This window comes from Rhinatrema bivittatum, chromosome 6 (assembly GCF_901001135.1).
Source record: "Rhinatrema bivittatum chromosome 6, aRhiBiv1.1, whole genome shotgun sequence".
NCBI lineage: Eukaryota > Metazoa > Chordata > Amphibia > Gymnophiona > Rhinatrematidae > Rhinatrema > Rhinatrema bivittatum.
The window spans coordinates 356,672,121-356,695,303 of record NC_042620.1 but is presented as its reverse complement, the minus strand read 5'-3'; the positions used below and the strand labels follow the sequence as shown (position 1 = coordinate 356,695,303).

At 44.2% G+C, this 23,183-nt stretch overlaps 1 protein-coding gene across 2 annotated transcripts in view; it reads right to left on the bottom strand.

Moving 5' to 3' along the window:
• The window catches only part of GRIA3 (glutamate ionotropic receptor AMPA type subunit 3), a 759,693-nt gene that overhangs the window by 22,867 nt on the left and 713,643 nt on the right, over positions 1-23,183 (bottom strand). The window contains exons 15-16 of one of the 2 annotated variants that reach the window (XR_003857595.1): positions 4,931-5,045; positions 1,524-1,654 (exon numbers count right to left, since the gene is read on the bottom strand). Coding sequence is in view for 1 of the 2 variants with exons in the window: in XM_029607861.1 (XP_029463721.1) it covers positions 1,409-1,654 (246 nt within the window). In the remaining variant the exon portion in view is untranslated. Of the gene's footprint in view, positions 1-1,405; positions 1,655-4,930; positions 5,046-23,183 lie in introns of those variants that run through there. The other variant, XM_029607861.1, reaches the window with a different exon arrangement.

The following is a 23,183-nucleotide window of genomic DNA, read 5'->3' as shown; positions in this document are numbered from 1 at the left end:
TATCTGTTGTATGTTTTTTGAATATTGACCCTGTGAGGGCCTTCTGACTGTTGACCAGCAGAGAGAGCAAAGTCAACTGCAGATAGTGAACAACAGTTCAGTGATTCCCCACCTCAGTCCCACTGAAGAGTACCAAATATTTTTCAAGGGCATCTGAAGCAACCTGAGACATCTGGTGGCAAGAAGGCTGTCAGAAAAGGAGGTGGGCAGAGATCCATGGGGCAGCTACAGAAGCTGTAGCTGCAGTAGCAGAGGGAGCCAGCAGAAACTTTATAGAGTTAAGGAGGCAGTTACAGAAGCAGCAACACAGCAGAGGAAATCAGGGGAGCTGCAGAGAGTTCTGAGGCTAGTCACAGGAGTACAGTCATTCACCTGTCAGCCTGAATTACAACACAGCCCTCACCAGAGAAGGCACAAGGAAACCTCATTTCTAAAATCCATCTGCACTCAGGGCAGATGCTTTAATGGCTTTCCAGAGTCGGGGGTCCTACTCTCTGATTGACTTTCTTCTGCTATTAAACATTTACCTTCCTTTCTGTTATATCTGCCATTAATCCCTGCTCTAATTGTACTCACTAACCAATGCTCATTAGACTTTAATTATGGATCTTATATTCCACTGTGCTTGTTTTCTAGAGGGATTTTCTTGTTTCCCAATTCTCTGAGCCATAATTGGTGCCACGTTTCAAGAGTTCCTCAAAGAAGAGCCCACAGCTCCTACCCTGGGGTGGGTGGTCTGAGCCGGTGGGGTTCATTTCCTATCCCTGTGGGCCGCAAATGGGTCAGGATATTTAGGATACCCCTATTGAATATGCATCAAAAGAGAGTGGTGGTACAATTGAGGCAGTGTGCATGCAAATCTATCTCACACATGTTCATTAGGGATATCCTGAAAAGCCAACCTGACCCGTTTGCGGCCCTCGAGGAGTGGAAGTGAACACCACTCTTCTGGGCTCCAAAAAGGCCATGCACCCAGCTGGCTCACTCTCCAGCCCTGAGGGAGAGGTAGCACAGTAACACGCTCAAAGTGGAAATATTAGCAAAATTGTAGCTTTACGAAATAGCCTATGGAATCAATATGTTAACATAATAATATTACATTATCCAGTCTTAACACTAGCTAAAGTAAGCACTGGCAAAAGTGCACAAGGAAAATAATTGGGAATGAATATGCTTACATGTATTTTAAGAAATATAATTAACATATGATCAACCTGAATTTTAAGAAGAGAATTACCATCTGAAAAACATTTCTCTGATACTTCATCTTAACAATAAAAAAAACCCAGAGGCATCAGTGGTTAAAGGGGCTTTTGTGTAGCGTTTATCACAGCAGACATGAGAGCACAAGGGGATCAGTGAATCAGAAATCAAGTTGTCTTAGCTCCCGAGAGCTTGGTCATACCCTTTAGATCTTAACACTCTCTGTTCCGTACACGTTGTATCCTTCTCGGTAAGTGGCATAATTCTGAGCACTGGTGGCGGGGACAGGCTTAAAGGTTTGTGAATTCTTTGTGAGTTTCATTTTTTTAGACTCTGCCCGGCTCTTGTAACAGAATTCAATCAAGGCCACCATCATGGCCAGACCAAGACCTCCAACCAGAATATAGAACACCCCAGCAACATTGCTCAAGCTCAGGGCACTTGTCTTGTCCTAAGAAAAATGGACAATATAGTTAGTTGTACTGAGATCTAGAAAGAAGGCTGGAAGCATAACTTGTACTAGTATGACTTGCTCTAGCTGTAAATAATTGAACAAATATGCATGACTCACTAGCACTTAACCCTGAACATGTGTCCTTAAGTCAGTTTCCAGATCAGAATACAAGGTTGCTGGTTCCTCTTATCTGGGTCCTCCACATAATGTGTTTCACTATTGGCTTTACAGTGGTTCTAGATTCCTAAATAGGGGATTTTGAGTGGTTCCACAGTCCTTCCTAAAAGAGGGCGGGCTGAATTCTGAATATTGATTTTTTTTTTTCTCATTTGGATTAATAAGGCCTTTGGTGTTGCTACATTTGTCTGGCAGCATAAGGAAGGGACTTAGTCACATCTTACCATCAGATTCTCCTTTCCCACTGCTCACCAATAAGCAGGCTAATGGCAGCTCAAGGCCACTCAAAACCTATGCAACAACCATAATACTTTTGCTTTGGTGAATGAAAAGTATTATATTTTTGCTAGTGAAGAAAATGGTTAATTATTTTCAGGTCATTCTGTATATTCCCAATTATCCTATTGGTCTTTATTCTAAACAAGAATCTAGGAAAATGATTTTCTATCTTTCATCATCAGCATGCCAGCCTCTTTGTGAGATAGAAGCCTCTTGTCCTTTGTTTAAAAAAATTACTACTTGTGACTGGTGTTAAAGTTAATTTAAATTATTTCATTGCTAAACTGATTAACTGCTAATAATAATATTAATAATACTAACATATGAACAGTTTTGGCCTGATTCTCTAAGCTTTGTTCATCCCATAGACAGAGAATGGAGAAAAACCTTACTCAATCAGGCTTCTGGTGTTTAACTTAAAGGGAAATTAGCCTTTAATACTCTCAAATACTATGTGCATTTATTATTGTGTAAAATAAGATTTTTTTTTCTATCTTTCAGGCTGATGTACTAAGCTGCAAATATTTTTTGCAGAAGGGGCTTTGCATGAAAAGTAGCGCAAAGTGCCCATAAATACGCAAAAACATTTACATTTTGGCATCTTGGAATATTTTATGTAAAGCCCCCTTTTGCTAAGAAACTTCCAAAAAGTGGGATTCACAATAGTAAGCTTTCCCATATAGTCCACTATGCGTGAAAGTTTATTGACATCCCATATCAACGAGTTGCTGAAATGCAAAACCATGCATAGCAGCCCATTAATGTGTGAATTTGAGAACAGGGGTACACAAAAAATAAGGCACACAGGCCCATTTTTAAAAAAGATAACTACTCCTCATTGAAATGTAGTTATCTTTGCTGTTCACCTGAGGAAGTGGTGATTTGTGCCTGCCAGCATGCAGTTCAAGGGGCCGCATGGCTGTCTGAACTCCCACATCGAGCACATGAGGTCAGCTGGCACCATTTTCCAAAATGGCACCAGCAGAGCAGGAGTGACTGGGGATCGCTTTGCCCCCAGAAGGCTACTCTATCTATAGAGTAGGCTTTGGGGAGGCGAGGGTGGGGCTTTAAGGGGCAGGGCTTAATAAAGAACATTTTTTAAAATACATTTACATACCACAAGAGGGCTGGGGGTTGAGGGTGGATGGTTCACATGGACCATCGTGGATTTTTGGAAACACATGGGGGGAGGGAAGCCTTCAGACGAACCACATGGCCCCCTTTAACACTGTGGCAGCTCCAAGGAACCTGGGCCACCATTGCGCATTGCCACAGTCGGGAGCCCAACTGCAAAATATTTCTTGCAAACATTTGCTGTGGATGCAAATGAGCTCTGACCTCATGAAAACAGACTTTTAATCCATGGAGTATACTGTAGGTTAGTACATCAACCTCTTTGTGAGATAGCAAAGCTACAGAAACATAGGCAAGGTCATGTGCACGTTGCACACATGTGAAAGACAAATGCATTCTGCATATTTTCTTATGGAAGATGCGGAATATAAAACGGTGTAAAAAAATAAATAGGAGTGCAACTAAAAGGAAATTCCTTTTAGTTGGATTGTATATCCCTTCCTTATCATAAGGAAAGCTACCAGCCTTAGCTAATATGCAGTGTTGCAGTAGCAAAACAATTAATCAGAGCACAATCAAAATGAATGCCCCCAAAGAGATGATGTGAATGTGAATGTCACAATGCCAGTAACAGAAAGGAAGAGAAAATTCTACCCTCTTATAGGAAGGATGTTTTCATGCTATCAGTAGGATGCTGTGTTGATAATGCATTTTTTTTTAAAGAGTCATGATGGTAGATCTTAAAACCACTACAGTTTGCAACTAACCATTTTTGTAAGAGAACTGTGTATGTGTCCAATAAAGTTCGACAATACAATAAATCCTACATCAAACAATGTACCTTGCATCTACAGTGTTGAGGTTGACATTAAAATTTGTTTTCTTTTCAAAAGATAGTGTTTTCTGGTTAAAAGATTAAAAAAAAAAAAAAATATATATATATATATATATATATATACATAATGGGCCAGATTTTCGAACCTACGCACGGGTGTAGATTTGTGTGCGCAACCCGGCGCACACAAATCTACACCTGATTTTATAACATACGCGCGCAGCTGCGCACATGTTATAAAATCCGGGGTCGGCGCGCACAAGGGGGTGCACACTTTTGCACCTTGCGCACGCCGAGCCCTAGGGGCGCCCCGATGGCTTTCCCCGTTCCCTCCAAGGCCGCTCTGAAATTGGAGCGGCCTCGGAGGGAACTTTCCTTTTGCCCTCCCACCTTCCCCTATCGAACCCACCCCCCAGCCCTAAATCCCCCCTACCTTTATTTAAGTTGCACCTGCCTCCAGGCAATCCCCTGGCCTAGCAGGCCTTCGGAGGCCTCTGGCCTTTGGCCCCACCCCCACCCCGCCTCTTTTTTCAAGCCCCGGGACATTCGAGCGTCCCGGGGCTTGCGTGCATCGCCGAGCCTATGCAAAATAGACTCGGCATGCGCAGGAGTGGTTTAAAAGGGTTACGCACATATATTACCTGCGTAACCCTTTTAAAATCCGCCCCTATATATATATATATATATATCTTGGGCCGTATGATTCTGAAATGCTACTGAATACAGCTAAGATGTTTTATGCCATTAAAGAATATCGTGGTGTCCTGAGCTGTTGGCTATTGTTGTTAGTGTCATCGTGAATCGGAATGTGGAGACTGTTTTGAAAATCAATTTTTCTTTTAAGCATGAACAGTGGATCAAAAAAATGTGATTTCTAAATCAGTACAAAAAGACCTTCTGCGACTGACCTTACTTCCCGAGTCCTTGGCGCCACATTCACCCTTATCGTACCACCATTTGTTTTTCAGCTTGTCTAAGATGCCTTGTTCACTGAGTTTCAATACTGCAAGGTTTACGGGAGTTCTTCACGTGGGAAATAACATAAATAACATTATATTATGTTATTTTATGTTATTCAAGCTTTAAACTACTTTAAAACTATGGAAAGCGATAAGGCAGGGATCCTGGTCACAAAGTTATCACACGGCAGGCAAACCTCGTCATCACCTCAAGTTTAAATTCTAGAGCGACTCTAATTTCACCAGGTCCTGCCCATATCGCTTTGAGTAATCGGCACACACTGTTAAGTAAAGGTAAATGAAATTAGATAACTTTAAAGAATACTCTTCCCTGGTGTCAACGTTTTTGACTCACAGTAGCTTTATCGTTATTTTGAAAAGTTTGATCTAACAGGATTCCTTACTCCACAAAGAGATGGGAAGCAATACTTTTTTTTTTTTTCTCTTTTGGCAGAATGGATGTATGGATTAATTTAGGAAAAGTCTGCCCAATAGTGTGCCATATCACCAGATAATCTGAGTTTGACAAGCTGAAGCTGAGGGAAACAGAGGTACCTAGTCTGTATTTGTGACACGGGTCATCCAACAAAGGGAATATTTGTTAGAGAAAATTGAAAGGAATGAAACATAAGAACTTGAGGGTTTTCTTTTTTTTACGTGCCCTTCAGCAGTGCAGTTCTAGCACGTTTTTAAATGTCAGGTCACGTCCTGGTGCTCACAGCCGAGGGACAAACAGACATATTCAGCTGCGCCACGGAATATACCCAGCTATTTTAAAGTCTGCTGGATAAGTTTATCTGGCTAACTTTAGGACAAGTCTATGGGCTGACCAGAGTTAGCCAGATTAACTATCCAGCTAACTCAACTCCTCCCAGTTATGCCATCCAGAACACTCCCAACTTATCCGGCAAAATTCTCGCCGCATAAATTATTATGCGGCTAGAATTTATCTGGATCAGTGCTCACATTTTTATTTAGATGCATAACTTCTCTGTTATCCGGCTAAATGCTTTTGAATATGGACCTGTAAGAGGGCAACTTTCATAGCTATTCACGCCGGTAAAAGCAGTGCTTTACCCATATAAGTTGCTCCTTTGAAAATTTTCTGCCCGGCGAGCACCTACATTTATGTGCATACGTGGATTGTGTGTAAACTTACGTGCGCACCAGGAGAGGCGTTCCAGGGGCGGAAGGAGGGCAGGGTAAGGATTTACGTGCGTATGTTTTACTTTCAAAATGTACGAGTGTAAGTTAGGATGGCAAAAGTACCTTCACAAATGGCAGGCACGAGTCTGTGTGGGTACATTTTCCAATTCCATTTTCGAAGGAAACTTTTCACCTTTGAAAACTGACGTAAAGTCTGGGGGTAAAAGATACCTACAAACATGATCCTTCCCAGCGCAGACTTAAAATTGCCCCTGAAGAATTTTTTTTTTATGCTCCCAGTACTCTTAGTGGTCGTATCGCCTCCAAGACATACCTTCAATGCTGCTGGTTGATTGGTAGGGGCTGGTACTATAGCAACAACCATTTTCCCTCCCTCCCTAACCCGGAGGCACCACCTTCGCAGCATGCCAAGTCCCATTCAGCCCTATAGGGTGAGGGATCTGAACCTGGATCACAGGGCTAGACTCCCAGAAGTCTACTTTAAAACCAAGGTGATGGAATTATTCTTTTTGTTCTGCTTCAAAAAAAAATCCAGATGTTCTTGGGTATTCTGACTCTTGCAGAAAGAACACTGATGTGGTCTTTCAATTATTCTTCAATAACGAACATTTTTTATTTTGTAATAAGATAACCTTTCCCTCTCCCCAGCAGCATAGCCTCAGTGATGAAACCACTGATGAGGTTCAAACATATGTACTTGTGTGCCAGCCTCACCAGGTACCAGGTTACTTGCCTGAGTAACAGTGAAATAAAAGGATTATGAGAAGTGCTTACCTTTAATTAATGGGATCATTGGAAGATATGAACTGTCTTCACTGTGCAAAGTATGGTGTTACATTTTTATATATGCCCAAATCATATAGAACCAATTTTAGTGCTGCCCCCTATCTGTATACATAATGGTCATTGCTGGAGAGTGTGTCTATGAGTTAATCATTTCAAACATAATTATCAGTTAATAGAAATCAAGAACTGTGAGTTGTCAGAAAGATTCATGAAGAGGTGTCTGCAAATCCTGCACAAATAATACACCACAAGGCCCTATACAATGGCAAAAACGACAATTTTAGGAAACAATATTCAAAACAGACCATGCAGGCACAAACCATGTGGGCACATTTAATGCAAGTACTTTTTGAAACTTTCCAAAGAGAAACTGTTTGCCCTGCTTCTTGTTGAAAATTAAGAAGTACAAAGGGCTGCACTAAAAGCTTCCACGTACTTTGCACCTATTTGTGCAGCTGGCGGAAGGATTTCAAAATAGTGCATGAGGGAGCAACTCATGCAGGTGAATATTTTTTAAAAGGAAAAGGTATGCATGCAAGCCCTAACTCAGCTCCCGAGAAATATCTTTCTGCAGTGCTCATAAATGCATGCATGAAACAGAGGTATATGCAAACTTTCATGTGCATTGAGTTCTAGGCTATATTATAATTTACATGCAAAAATCCAGGTTTTATGCCCATAAGCGGCTTTGAAAATCAGGCCCTAAAACAAACCTAAAACACAAACGAAATGGGAAAATAAAAAGAAAACAATTTCCCGACACAACTTCAGAAATTTCGATTGAGACAGTCAACCTTCCAGAAAAATGAATAACAATAATCTTTTCATTTTAAAAGCAAGATCTTGTGCTGCTACATTATTTTTGTTCTGGGCCATATATCCGTATATGAACAAGTCTAAGGGCCTGATTTACACCCAATCCATGCCAATCTAATCATGATGTTTGCTGGTTGGCTGATGGATGTTGCAAATATAACAAAATAAAAATTACTTTTACAATCGAACTTATGATACTCTTCAGTTTAAAGTCTTCCAAGCATATTATTTGTGATCATGCCTTTCCTGGGTACAGATGACTGATCAAGAACAAAGGCACTAAGAAACTGTTTTTCACTCAACTCACAATCGATGGACTTTTGGCCCATTTCAGCATGTCTTATGCTCTTATGGGGATAATGAAAGAAGGCTAAATGTCATCGTTTACATAAATACTCCTTTCTGGTTAAATGAGGGCATGTAACTGGCCCCTTCTAAAACTAAGATATTACAATTGTGTTATGGTGATGGTGTGTGTGTGTGTGTGTATAATATTTGGTTATTCTAAGAATGAAATGGTAGCAGTTCACAAGGTGAAAATTAATTGATGCTGAAATAGAAAAAAAAACAGAAAATCAGCAACAATAAATGTATATCTTTCCAGGGTGCGTGTCTGAGCCAAGGATGCCTTCCTTTGCATCCAAGATTATATTTTGAAGACTATCATCATCTAAAAGTATTCAAACAAGCATGCTTCTAGAAAAACATACCCTTAACATAACCAAATAATCCAGCTTCATAGTGTTTAACAGAGGCTTAAAATGGAATCTAGAAAGATTAAGAATAAAAGAGAAACCAAATATATTTCAAGCCTGCCTGAAAGCTATAATCAGCGTGAATAGACATACTGCATTTAGCAAGGTTTAGATGACTTACAAGTACAGCTTTATACAGAATTATGGGTGAAGCTATGCATATTTTAGTGAATCCAGTGCTAAGTGGAGTTATTTTTCATAGCAAGTGCCGGCAAAGAGCCTTCTCCAATGGTCACCGCAATGCTAGCATCATTTACCATGTTTTGTTGCAAATTTCCATTTTTAGAGCATTGTTCTTTGCAGGCACCTTAATTTAAATTAACCATCAGCAGAGATGGCAGATATTTCCTTCGTCTGTGCCAAGTGCTGTTCTGCTGAGACGTGCCACAGAAGAGGTGACATATGCCTCTCTGTTTGCTGTGTCAGCTTTTGGTAGAGTGGTTACGGAAGAAGCTCCTAACCGGCATCTAATGGCATTATTAAATGTCAGGTGCATTGCTTTGTGGGAATCTGCATGCATTATCTATGTTGCCTTGTGCTTTTACTTATAAATCAAAGTCAACAAGAACAAAGACACCATTAAGCAACATACCTAAGCAGAGAAATCGGATGCCCGGGACGATCAGGGTTTGAAAAATGTTAAGGCTGAAAATTCAGGGTGTAGAGAGTGAATTATTCATAGTTTTCAAGCCAAGCAAAACCCAGCCTCAAACCTTGAGGCTGGGTTTTGCTAGTAAAGTCAAATAAAAGTAAAATCAAGCACTTTCTTTATATAGTTGCTCCCAGGATTAAAATTCTAAAGTCATTCAAATGACTTCTGTTCTCCCTGTTGGGCAGGGCACGGATGAGATCTAGAATTTATTCATATTTTGAGACTGATATAGCTTAGACAAAGAAGTCTTTGTCTTAAAAAAAATAATAGGGCCATGTTTAATAAGGATTTTTCCCCCATAGGCACAGAATGGAAAAAGTCCCATTTCAATAAAGTTTATGTTATGTTAGAAACTTTAGCTAAGCAACCTGTATTTCTGGGGCAGGAGGGTCAGTGATTCCATGCATACACACAGATCTGGTTAACCTGCAATTGTTTTCTTCTAGGGATGAAGCAAGCCGTGCAACCTGTTGACCAGCCAATGCAATCTACAAGTAGAGAAGGTAACTGAACATTGCTAGAAGCTCTGTTACAGCACTGTGCTCTGTGGAAAGGGAACTCAAACACAAATGAACAAAATTATCATCCGTAGCTTGGCCACATTAATGAGCTTTAACAATGACAAAAGCAATAGGAAAAAGAAACAGAAATGACGGCAAAAAAGGACCAATCGGCCCATCCAGTCTGCCCAGCAAGCTCCCACACTTACTTTCCCATACTTATCTGTTTCACCAACCACCAAGTTCAGGGCCCTTGTTGGTAACTGTTTGATTCAAATTTCCTGTCATCCCCTGCCATTGATGCAGAGAGTAGGGATGTGAATCGTGTCCTCGATCGTCTTAACGATCGATTTCGGCTGGGAGGGGGAGGGAATCGTATTGTTGCCGTTTGGGGGGGTAAAATATCGTGAAAAATCGTGAAAAATCTAAAAATCGCAAAACCGGCACATTAAAACCCCCTAAAACCCACCCCCGACCCTTTAAATTAAATCCCCCACCCTCCCGAACCCCCCCCAAATGAGTTAAATAACCTGCGGGTCCAGCGGCGGTCCGGAACGGCAGCGGTCCGGAACGGGCTCCTGCTCCTGAATCTTGTTGTCTTCAGCCGGCGCCATTTTCCAAAATGGCGCCGAAAAATGGCGGCGGCCATAGACGAACACGATTGGACGGCAGGAGGTCCTTCCGGACCCCCGCTGAACTTTTGGCAAGTCTCGTGGGGGTCAGGAGGCCCCCCACAAGCTGGCCAAAAGTTCCTGGAGGTCCAGCGGGGGTCAGGGAGTGATTTCCCGCCGCGAATCGTTTTCGTACGGAAAATGGCGCCGGCAGGAGATCGACTGCAGGAGGTCGTTCAGCGAGGGTTCCGGCGCCTCGCTGAACGACCTCCTGCAGTCGATCTCCTGCCGGCGCCATTTTCCGTACGAAAACGATTCGCGGCGGGAAATCGCTCCCTGACCCCCGCTGGACCTCCAGGAACTTTTGGCCAGCTTGTGGGGGGCCTCCTGACCCCCACGAGACTTGCCAAAAGTCCAGCGGGGGTCCGGAAGGACCTCCTGCCGTCCAATCATGTTCGTCTATGGCCGCCGCCATTTTTCGGCGCCATTTTGGAAAATGGCGCCGGCTGAAGACAACAAGATTCAGGAGCAGGAGCCCGTTGCGGACCGCTGCCGTTCCGGACCGCCGCTGGACCCGCAGGTTATTTAACTCATTTGGGGGGGGGGTTCGGGAGGGTGGGGGATTTAATTTAAAGGGTCGGGGGTGGGTTTTAGGGGGTTTTAGTGTGCCGGCTCACGATTCTAACGATTTATAACGATAAATCGTTAGAATCTCTATTGTATTGTGTTCCATAACGGTTTAAGACGATATTAAAATTATCGGACGATAATTTTAATCGTCCTAAAACGATTCACATCCCTAGCAGAGAGTAATGTTGGAGTTGCATCAAAGGTGAGCATAAGGCTTAATGGTTATGGGTAGTAATCGCTGCATCAAGCAAGTTACTCCAATGCTTGTTTATCCAGGCTGCACAGATCAATGCCTTGATGAATGTTGTCTGAAAATAAATCCTTTTCCCACATTTATCCCTGCTGTTGAAGCAGAGAGCAATGCTGTATATGCATTCAAAGTGATGTATCAGGCTTAATTGGTTTAGGGTAGTAACCACCGTAATAAGCAAGCTACCCCTATGCTTATTTGTTTATCCAGACTGTGAAGTTCAGTTCTTGTAGGTTGTTGTCTGAATGCAAATCCTCTTTTTCACATTTCTCCTTGCCGTTGAAGCAGAGAGCAATGTTGGAGTTGCATTAACCATACGAAGGCTTATTGAGTAATGGTAGTAATCACTAGGTAGTAGCCTCCATTCCAACAAGCCACCCCCATGGCTCTTCTCTTCATTCCCATCCTCTTGCCTTTATGGATCCACAGTGTTTATCCCATGCCCCTTTGGAATCCTTCACAGTTTTAGTCTTCACCACTTCCTCCGGAAGGGCATTCCAGGCATCCATCACCTTCTCCATGAAGAAATTCCTGACATTGGTTCTGAGTCTTCCTCCCTGGAGTTTTGAATCATGACCCGATTTTTTTCCAATCGGAAAAGGTTTGTTGTTGACCATGGATCATTAAAACCTTTCAAGTATCTGCTCTGTTATGAGCCGCCCCCCCCGTGGTCGTCCCGTGCATGGGACAGCTCACCTTCGGGGTCACACAGGGGGTCCTGGTCCTGTCTCCCTCGCTGCCCTTGCAAGACTTCGTCTTCTTTCAAACATCCACCTCAGTAATCGATCTTTACTAGACCAATCACATTCATCATGATCACCTCCTACATTCCAGTTCTAAAATACTCGAACTTCACCACCAATATAATGAGAACAAAGTCTAACACTTCATACTACAAGTCTCTCATTCCAATTATGACTTCCCCCATCACTCAAATCATAGGATTAATGACATTTTCCATCCTGCTTATGAACACACAATCCCTACTAAAAAAGGCCATACTATTAGGTGATATACTCTCTGATGAGTCCCCCGACATATGTGCAATTACAGAGACCTGGCTCAAAGGCACAGACGTCTCCATTATAAATCAACTACCAACAGACTTATACGATATGTTCTCCATTCCGAGACCTAAAAAGAAAGGAGGGGGACTTCTCCTGGCTGCAAAAAAGAAATTCAATCTCACCCTGCAACCCACCTTACCTCCTCACAAGATTGAAATTGGTCTATTTAAATCAAAAGACCTTCAAATTTGTTTGATTTATGCCCCCCCCCCCCCCGGCATAATGGAAAAAAACCCTTCTCCCCTTGCGGAATATATTACAAAACACATTGACATCAGCATACCTGCCATCATCCTAGGAGATCTAAACCTCAATTTTGACCGCTCCCCTCTCACACCAGCATGTGAAGCCACACTCGCTACGCTAAATGCAATCGGATTTAAACAAATGGTTTCAGGCCCAACTCACAAGGCAGGCCATACCCTGGATGTTATATTCACGAATTCTCTCTTACACACTGACCACCCCCAATGCACCCCCATACCTTGGTCAGACCACTACCGAGTAGACACTCGCTGTACTCTCAACTGTAACCCCCATGCGACACCCCCTAAGAAAAGAACCATAGAATTTAGAAAAAAATGCCAAACGGAAGACATCATTGAAGCGTTTACAGAAGATCTCCATAAATTAGATCTCTCTGATGCCAATTCTGCCTGCCTCTCCTGGCACCAACTCACCAGCTGCATTGCAAATCGTCTCTGTCCTATACTAACAAAAGAGATCAGCTCTGAAAAGAAAGATAAAAAACCATGGTACACCACGGACCTTAGAAATATGAAACGCGAACTCTGCAAACTGGAAAAGAGATGGCGTAGAAACCAAGATCCAACACATCTACAAAAATACAAATCTCTACTCCACGAGTATCATAAAACAACAGATGAAGCCAAGAAAAGCTTCTACACAGCAAAAATTCATCAATACCAGTTTAACCCGCGTGCCCTCTTCCAATATGTTTCTAACATAATTTCCCCCCCCCCAATAAACATCAACCCAGAAAACGAAGATAAAAATAAATGTGAGAAACTAGCTACCTATTTTCACGACAAGGTTGCTAATATCATGGTTCGCTTCACCTCTCCTGCTCCTCCGGTATCCCTATTGTCCACAAGCACCATGATCCCCTCACCCACTCTCGCAAATTTCGAAACTACAACTGCATCAGAAATTGAATCAATTCTTAAAAAAATCAAACCTGCCATGCACCCCATTGATATCATGCCAACAAAAACACTCCTTTCCATTCCTACAAGAATTGCCCCTCCCATTTCTAACATCAACAAATCCATAACGGCTGGTGTTTTTCCTACGCAACTCAAGCACGCAATAATAAAGCCTACACTCAAAAAATCTGACCTGGATCCCGCTGAACCCGCCAACTATCGTCCAGTCTCGAACCTCCCTTTCTTGTCAAAAATCATAGAGAAAGCCATCAACAAGCAACTCACAGACTTTCTAGATGAAAATCGATTACTATTCCCTTCACAATATGGTTTCCGTAAGAACCATAGCACTGAAACTCTGCTAGTGTCCCTCTCAGATTCAATACTAAAAACCCTAGATACTGGTCATTCTTACTTACTGGCTCTACTTGATATTTCTTCTGCTTTTGACACTGTCAACCACAATACCCTTCTTTCCCTCCTCTCACAAATTGGCATCGCTGGCACTGCCTTATGCTGGATCCAATCTTTCCTGAAAGACAGGACATACAGTGTCAAGATGGGATGCCAAGTTTCGAAACCCAGAAATCTATCTCAAGGTGTCCCACAAGGATCTTCTCTTTCCTCAACACTGTTCAACGTATACCTTTCTCCTCTCTGTCGACTCCTGGTGAAACTGGACCTCCGTCATTTCATATACGCCGACGATGTACAGATCCTCATCCCCATCAACGATTCCCTCGCTAATGCTCTGAAAACCTGGGATACGGCACTGGCTGAAATAAAAAATCTTCTCACAGAAAACTTCCTAGCAATAAACACTACCAAGACAGAGCTCCTCATCATCACTCCACACAATAACATCTCCTCTAACACCACACTACTTTCAACATCAGACCCTCCCCATTTGCAGCAAGTCCGCAGCCTTGGCGTTATGATTGACAATCATTTTTCCTTAAAGAAATTCATCTCGGCCACAATCAAGAATGGTTTCTTCAAGCTACGTACACTAAAAAGAATTAAACCGCTTCTACATTCACATGACTTCCAGACAGTGTTACAAGCCACAATACTGCCGAAACTAGACTACTGTAACGCCTTTATTTATTTATTTATTTAGTGATTTTTATATACCGCGGCACGTAAAGATATACATCACCTCGGTTTACAGTAAGCAATAAATTAGCAACAGGCTTTACAGGAAGTAAACAAATGACAGCAACAGGCTTTACATAAATAACGGAATTCAGGAGTGCCTAATATAACTACTTTAACTATTAAGAACAAATGCATATTCTAATTCAATAACGAAGCAGGGGAGCAATATATGCAATTAACCTGCTACAGGCCTATTCCAATAGTTAATGTCAAGTCACAAATATTGCAAATAGGGATAGCAGGCGTAAATGGAGAACAGATAAATTAGCAGATTGAATCAAACATAAGGGAGAGAATAGGAACAGGAAACTAGTGAAATGTAAACAAGAAAACGGCATTTCAGATTAATCGATGATCATAGTGTGAAAGCTTGTTCGAACAACCAAGTTTTGAGGTTTTTTTTGAATGTTTTATGGCAGGATTCGAGACGCAAGTCCATGGGCATTTTATTCTAGATGTTGATACCAGCTATGGAGAAAGAACAGTCTCTTGTGGTCACGTGTTTGATGTGTTTAAGAGGAAGAGAGGCAAGTTTAGCTTGGTGGATATTTCTTATAGGTCTATTAGATGTACGGAATATAAACTGATCAGAAAACCATTGCATCTCTTGGTTATGTATTGATTTATGAATGAGGGAGAGAACTTTAAATGTAATCCTGTATGCTACAGGAAGCCAGTGCAGGAACATGAGAGCTGGAGTGATGTGTTCGTGTCGGCGAGTATTGGTGAGTAAACGAGCAGCAGAGTTTTGTAGCATCTGCAATGGTTGAATAGCGTTTTTCGGGAGACCTAGTAGTAAGGCGTTACAGTAGTCTAGTTTCGGCAGAATTGTGGCTTGTAACACAGTCCGGAAGTCCTGTGGGTGTAAGAGAGGTTTAATTCTTTTTAGCGTATGTAGCTTGAAGAAACCATTTTTGATTGTGGCCGAGATGAAATTCTTTAAGGAAAAGTGATTATCAATCATAACGCCAAGGCTGCGGACTTGCTGCAAATGGGGATGGTCTCCCTAAAAACACAATTCAACCATTACAGATGCTACAAAACACTGCCGCACGCTTACTCACCAATACCCGCCGTCATGAACACATCACACCAGCGCTCATGTTCCTGCACTGGCTTCCTGTAGCATCCAGAATTATATTCAAAGTACTATCCCTCATTCAGAAGTCGATCCATAACCAAGAGATGCAATGGTTCTCCGAACATTTTATGTTCCGTACATCGAAGAGACCAATAAGAAATATCCACCAAGCTAAACTGGCCTATTCTCCTCTTAAACACATCAGACACGTTGCCACAAGAGACCGCGCTTTCTCCATAGCCGGAATCAACATCTGGAACAAAATGCCCCACGGACCTGCGTCTCGAACCCTGCCATAAGAAATTCAAACAAAACCTCAAAACCTGGTTGTTCGAACAAGCTTACACGCAATGAACACCGATTAATCTGAAATGCTGTTTACTTGTATTCTTGTTCCCTATCTCCCTGCTCCTATTCCTCTCCCCAATTAATTTTGCTTGCTGCGAAATTCTCCTTTTTCCCTTTACTCCCGACCACCTTCTGTTTATGATTTTTGACTTGGCATTAACGAATGGAATAGGACATTCAACAGTTTAATTGCCTATTGTTCTTAACTAATTCGCTATTGATTTATATTATGTATTTGTTCTTAATAGTTCTTAAATGATTTATTTTATGTACACCTTATTTTCTTTTGTCTGTAAAGCCTGTTGCTGATTTATTGTTTAATGTAAACCGAGGTGATGTATTTTTTTTACGTGCCGCGGTATATAAAAAATCACTAAATAGGCTCCGGCGTTGGTCGCCGGGCCTTCAGTCGTGCAGAGCCTCACGCCAGGACTCGGCATCTCAGCAGCTAGCCATGCCCCTACACGCGCGCGGACCAGCCGCCCTAATGTAGGTTCCTAGTTCTGCAGCGCACCCTGATTGAACTCATGTTATAAGGAAGTTCCTAGCCTCATTTCCTTGCCTTGGCAATCGGTCGGTTTGTTCCTGAGATTGCCCTTGTTCGTGTTCCTGCTTGCTTGTTCCTAGTCTTGTTCCAGGATCCTTCTGTTCCAGTTCCATTCCTGCTCGTACCTGCTCCTTGCCTGCTTGTTCCTGTCTTCATTGTTTGTCTTCCTGGTCTTATCTCGGACTGACTTTCTGGTAAAAACCTCAGCTTGTTCCTGATCTGCCTGCCTGCCTGACGCCTGCCAAAGACCTCAGCTTGTTCCTGACCTGCCTGTCTGCCTGATGCCTGCAAAGACCTCAGCTTGTACCTGACCTGCCTGCCTGCCGCCTGCCAAAGACCTCAGCCTGCTCTTTGACCTTGCCTGACCTCTGGATCTTGACCCTTGCTTCGTTGACCACTCCTTGGACTGATCATTGGACTTTGACCCTGCTCGCCTGACCTTGCTTGATTCTGGCTCTGTCCCTAGCCTTGTCCTCACCAACTCTATTCTGGTTCTCTCTCTTCCAACCTGTTTCCAGCTTTGAACCCAATAGCGCTCTCCCAGTGTCTGTGGGCATGCCGGACTCTGACTCTCCCAGGAGACCCTGCGAGGTCCACCTAAGTCCCAGCAGCCTGGGTCCCTACAGGCTCCTCCCGGGGGGACCTCGAGCTTCCAGTGGTGAAGACCTACACTGCCTCTGTCTCCTTCTGTGCTCCACCCCCTGTGGCCAGTCCCTGTACTGCCATAGGACAGGGGTCCACCCCCGAGCACAATAGGTTGCCAAGGCCATGGACTCAGCGGAGTCTCCTGCCTCCAGGGCCCTACCAGGACTGGCCACTACCATAAAGCAACATCATCAATCCTTGGAGACGCTGGCTTCTTCAGTGGAGGAGCTACACTCTCATCTACAAGAGACTGTTATGGCCAACCCTGTGGGCCTCCCGACCACAATGCTTCCTAGAGCAACTCTGGCACTTACTGCACCCACTAGATACAATGGAGATTCATGCTCCTGTCGTGGCTTTCTTAATCAGTGCTTTATGCAATTCGCTCTCCAGCCTTCCTTGTTTTTGAAGGAGATCATGAAGGTCACCTTCATCCTGTTCTGGTTGGAAGGGAAGGCCCTGGCATGGGCCTCTCCCTTATGGGAACGTTTTGATCCCATCCACTCCAAGATGTCTGACTTCATTACTCTCTTCAAGCAGACCTTTGGAGATCCTGCTCGGATGGCTATTGCCGGTCACAATCTACTCCATCTCCGTCAAGGGTCAAGGACCCTCTCTGAATACACGGTGGAGTTCCGAACCTTAGCCACAGAACTTGAATGGCAAGAGAACTACCTACAAGCCATCTTCCTAGATGGACTCCCGTCTGCTCTAAAAGATGAGCTCTCCGTCCGTGAGACTCCCACGTCTCTAGAGGACCTGATCTCGCTTGCCGGAAGGATCGATCATCACCTCCGGCAAAGATGCCTAGAAGTAAAGGCTCCATGCTCTTCTCCAGTATGGGCTTGCAAGTGTACCATGCACCCCTGCAAGGAACATCACACCACCACCTTCCTCCACAGTGGAACCCATGGAGATGAGTCAGGGACGGCTGTCTCTCACTGAACATCTCTGCCGTAGAAAAGAAAGGCTTTGCCTTTATTGTGGTACTTCTGGACATCATCTGCAGTGCTGCCCGGTTCGTCTGGGAAACTGCAAATCCTGAGCCCGGCAGGGGTCCCGAGCTTGGGCGCAACTGTTTCTGGCCCTCAACTCCTGCTTCCAGTATCTCTGGGCATTAATACATACACATTCGCCACCACTGGCCTTATTGATACCGATGCGAGTGGCAGTTTCATTATGGACGATATCGCCAAAATCTTGGGAATACCTCTTCAAGCATTAGAGGTGAGTCTCTGTATCACTTCCATTCAAGCAGAACATCTTCCCAGTCTCATCACCCATTGGACCGTGCCTATTCACATGTCAGTGGGCACACTCTATAAAGAAGAAACATCCTTCTACGTGTTGAAACGCTCAACACATCTGGTAATTCTGGGGTTGCCTTGGCTCCAGACTCACGAACCCCAGTTTGACTGGCAATTCCTGCAACTGGTATGGTGCGGTCTGAAATGCCAAGCTACCTGTCTCCAGCCAGTGTCTCCCGTGATCCAGGTTTTGAAGTCCACTACGCTTCCTGGTCTGCCTCCGCAGTACGCGGAATTCAGTGATGTATTCTTAAAACAGAAAGTAGACATTTTGCCTCCATTACGTAAGTTCAACTGTCCCATTGAATTGCTGCTGGGCACGATGCCTCCCAAAAGCAGAACTTATCCCTTGTCACAGCCTGAGATGCAGGCTATGTCAGAGTACATAAAAGAAAACTTGGAAAAGGGCTTTATTCGACCATCTGATTCACCCGCAGGAGCAGGGTTCTTCTTTGTGAAGAAAAAAGATGGTGGACTCTGCCCTTGCATTGACTATCGGGGCCTTAACGACATAACGTGTAAGGACCGTTATCCATTACCCCTTTTCAGTGAATTATTTGATTGCCTCGAGGGTGCTAACGTGTTTACCAAGTTGGATTTGATAGTTGCGTACAATTTAGTATGCATCCAACCTGATGACATCTAGAAGACAGCGTTTAATACGAGGGATGGTCATTATGAATACGTGGTCATGCCCTTCGGGCTATGTAATGCCCCAGCCGTCTTTCAGCGTTTCATGAATGAGATCTTCAGCGATCTCCTGAACAAGTTTGTTGTCATCTACCTTGATGACATTCTAATATTCTCCAAGGACATCGAAAGTCACTATGAACATGTTCGTACTGTCCTTCAATAATTACGAGAAAATCATCTCTACACTAAACTAGAAAAGTGTCTATTTGAATGCACTCGTCTACCCTTCCTAGGGTATATAATATCTGACTGTGGTTTTTCCATGGACCCGGAGAAAGTCCAAGGAATCCCGTGACTGCCTCAGCCAGTTGGCTTTGAGCCTTACAATGTTTCCTAGGCTTCACCAACTATTATCGAAGCTTCAATGCTAATTACTCCTCCATAGTCGCCCCCTTACATCGATGACTAAGAAGGGGGCTAACACTCGAGTCTGGACACCAAAAGCCATCGCAGCCTTCCAGAGGCTCAAAGATGCCTTCAACTCTGGCCCGTGCCTCCAACACCCGGATCCCAAACATCCGTTTATTGTTGAAGTAGATGCCTCAGCCATCGGAGCCAGGTCCGGCTTAAGCCAATACTCATCCATGGGCAAATCGACTCCTTGTTCCTTCTATTCGCACAAGTTCACCCCCAGAGAACAACGCTATACAGCTGGCGATCATGAAGTTAGCCCTTCAAGAATGGTGCCCCTGGTTGGAAGGGGCGCAGTACAAATTCACTATATTCACGGATCACAAGAACTTAGAGCACATCAAAGAGGCCCAGCTTCTGAACCCCCGGCAGGCCCGCTGGGCCTTGTTTTTTGAGAGATTCGACTTTAATCTCTGTTTCCATCCTGGTTCAAAAAATCAGCGAGCTGATGCGCTGTCTCGATCCTTTGAACCCGAAGGCTTTCCAGAAATTCCTAGTTATATCATCGATCCTGCCTGTATATCCCTAGCAGCAACCACCACGGTTCCAGTCGGGAAGACTGTTGTTCCTCACCGACTCTGAGAACGGGTCTTAAAGTGGGCCCATGACTCAAAACTAGCAGGCCACCCTGGCCATGCCAGGACACTAGAGATGCTACACCGGCACTATTGGTGGCCCACCATGGTACAGGACTCGCGGAGTTATGTGGACTCATGTCCCACCTGCGCACAACAAAAGCCGCCCACAGGAAAGCCCGGGGGTTTGCTACAGCCACTCCCAGAGCCTACGGAACCCTGGTCCAGTATTTCAACAGATTTCATCATGGATCTTCCTCCATCACAAGGCAATATGGTGATTTGGGTTGTAATCGACCGCTTCTCGAAGATGGGGCACTTCATCCCATTACCAGGTCTTCCATCAGCCCCAGAACTCGCAAAACCTTTCTTGAGAAACATCTTTCCACTTCATGGGCTCCCCAAGGAGATTGTCTCTGATCTGGGACCACAGTTTGCAGCCAAATACTGGCACTCCCTATGTCAGAAATTAAGTATTTCCTTGAGCTACACTTCGGCCTATCACCCTCAGGCCAATGGGCAGGCCGAGAGAACAAATCGGACCTTGAAAACGTTCCTATGCTCATACGACAATGACCAACAGAATGATTGGTCAGACCTCCTCCCTTGGGCCGAACTGTCACATAATACTCACCTTGCAGCAGCCACCAATGTGTCTCCCTTTTCAGTGGTCTTTGGAAGGTAGCCCCATCTGCCTCTTCCTGTTCTGGTTCCGTCTCCTGCAGCACCATCTATGGCTCAAACCATCCGCCAAGTATGGACCCAAGTAAGAGAATGTCTCTCGCAGGCTGCTGAGTGTGCTAAACGCACTTCAGATCTCCATCAATGACCTGCTCCACTCTTTCGACCGGGACAGAAAGTTTGGCTGAGTGCCCGCCATATTCGTCTCCGACTTCCATCTCATCGGCTGGCCCCGAAGTATATCGGTCCATTCCCAATCCTCAGAAGAGTGGGGGCTGTTTCCTATCAGCTCCAGCTTCCCCGGTCCATGGGCATCCACAACATGTTCCACGTGTCCTTGCTGAAGCCTCTTGTCCTATCATGGCCCTCTCGCAAAGAACCTCCAGCTCCACGCATCTCGGCAGAACCCGATTCTTCTCTGCAGGTAAGAGAAGTTCTAGACGTCTGATCGAGGAAAATGGGAGTATCTCATCGCTTGGAAGGGCTATGGGGCCTAGGAGAATTTGTGGGAATCCTCTCAGAATATCCTTGACAAGGATCTCCTGAAGACCTTCCATAGACAGAATCCTGAGAAACCCCAGCCGTGTAGGGGAAGGCCTAGAAGGGGGGGGGGGGTACTGTTAAGCGCCCCACTTGCGGTCATCCCTCGCATGGGACCGCTCACTTTTGGGGTCACACAGCGGGTCCCGGTCCTGTCTCCCTCATGGCCCTTGCAAGTCCAGCTAGGCCCTGGCGTCCCATGGCGATGGTCGCCGGGCCTTCAGTCATGCGCCGAGCCTCATGCCAGGCCCCGGCGTCTCAGCAACTAGCCATGCCCCTACGCACGTGGACAAGCCACCCTAATGTAGGTTCCAGGGCGAGGCCTAGTTCCGCGGCGCACCCTGATTAAACTCATAACATGGTCTCACTTCCTTGCCTTGGCAATCGGATCGGTTTGTTCCCAAGATTGCCCGTGTTCGTGTTCCTGCTTACTTGTTCCTAGTCTCGTTCCAGAATCCTTCTGTTCCAGTTCTGTTCCTGCTCATACCTGCTTGTTCCTATGTTCGTTGTTCATCTCCCTGGTCTTACCTCAGACTGACTTTCTGGTAAAGACCTCAGCTTGTTCCTGACCTGCCTGCCTGCCACCTGCCAAAGACCTTAGCTTGTTCCTGACCTGCCTGCCCTGCCGCCTGCCAAAGACCTCAGCTTGTTCCTGACCTGCCTGCCGCCTGCCAAAGACCTCAGCCTGCTCTTTGACCTTGCCTGACCTCTGGATCTTGACCCTTGCTTCATTGATCACTCCTCGGACTGATTCTTGGACTTTGACCCTGCTCGCCTGACCTTGCTTGATTCAGGCTCTGTCCCTATCCTTGTCCTCACCAACTCTATTCTGGTTCGTTCTCTTCCAACCTGTTTCCAGCTTCAAACCTGATAGTGCTCTCCCAGTGTCTGTGGGCACACCGGACTCTCCCAGGAGACCCTGCGAGGCCCACCTAAGTCCCAGCGGCCTGGGTCCCTACAGGCTCCTCCCGGGGGGACCTCGGGCTTCCAGTGGTGAAGACCTACACTGCTTCTGTCTCCTTCCGTGCTCCGCCCCCTGTGGCCAGTCCCACAGCACAACAAGCTCCTCCTCTTCTCCAGGGTATACATATTTAGGTTTATTCTCCAGGGTATACATATTTAGGTTTATTTTATTTATTTTATTTAAAAATGTTTGTATACCGCTTTTACAATTGGAAATTAATCAAAATGTTTAACAAAATTAAAAACATACATAATCTAATTTTAAAACAAATTATAATAGCTAAAAAACCTTATAAAACAAATGCAAAGACTCAAACAAACAATCAAAATACAAACCATAGTGCCTTCAAAAATGTCAAATGAAGAGATATTATTGAGAGAAAATATAAATGAGTAAGCATAGATGAACTAGAGAATGAAGATTTATGATTGAGAATTAATCAGGGAATTGTATGCTTTCTGGAACAGGTAGGTTTTTAACGTTTTCTTGAATTGTTGTGTTGATGGTATGAGACGTAAGGAGTCAGGCAATGAATTCCACAAAATGGGATCTGCTACCGAAAAAGCTCTTTTGTGAGTTAGTTCTAATTAGGGATGTGAATCATGTGCCCGATCGTTTTAATGATCTGGATCGGCTGGGGGGAGAAAAAAATCTGATCAGCATGATTTTTTTGCAAAAAAAAAAAATCGTTTTTCTGAATAGTGCGCACTAACTCGAGTTAGTGCACACTAACAGAAGGTTAGTGCGCACTAATGCGAGTTAGTGTGCACTATCAAAAAATTGTTACTTAATGGTTTAAAATTTATTTATTTATTTATTTATTTATTTAACAACTTTTTAATATACCGACGT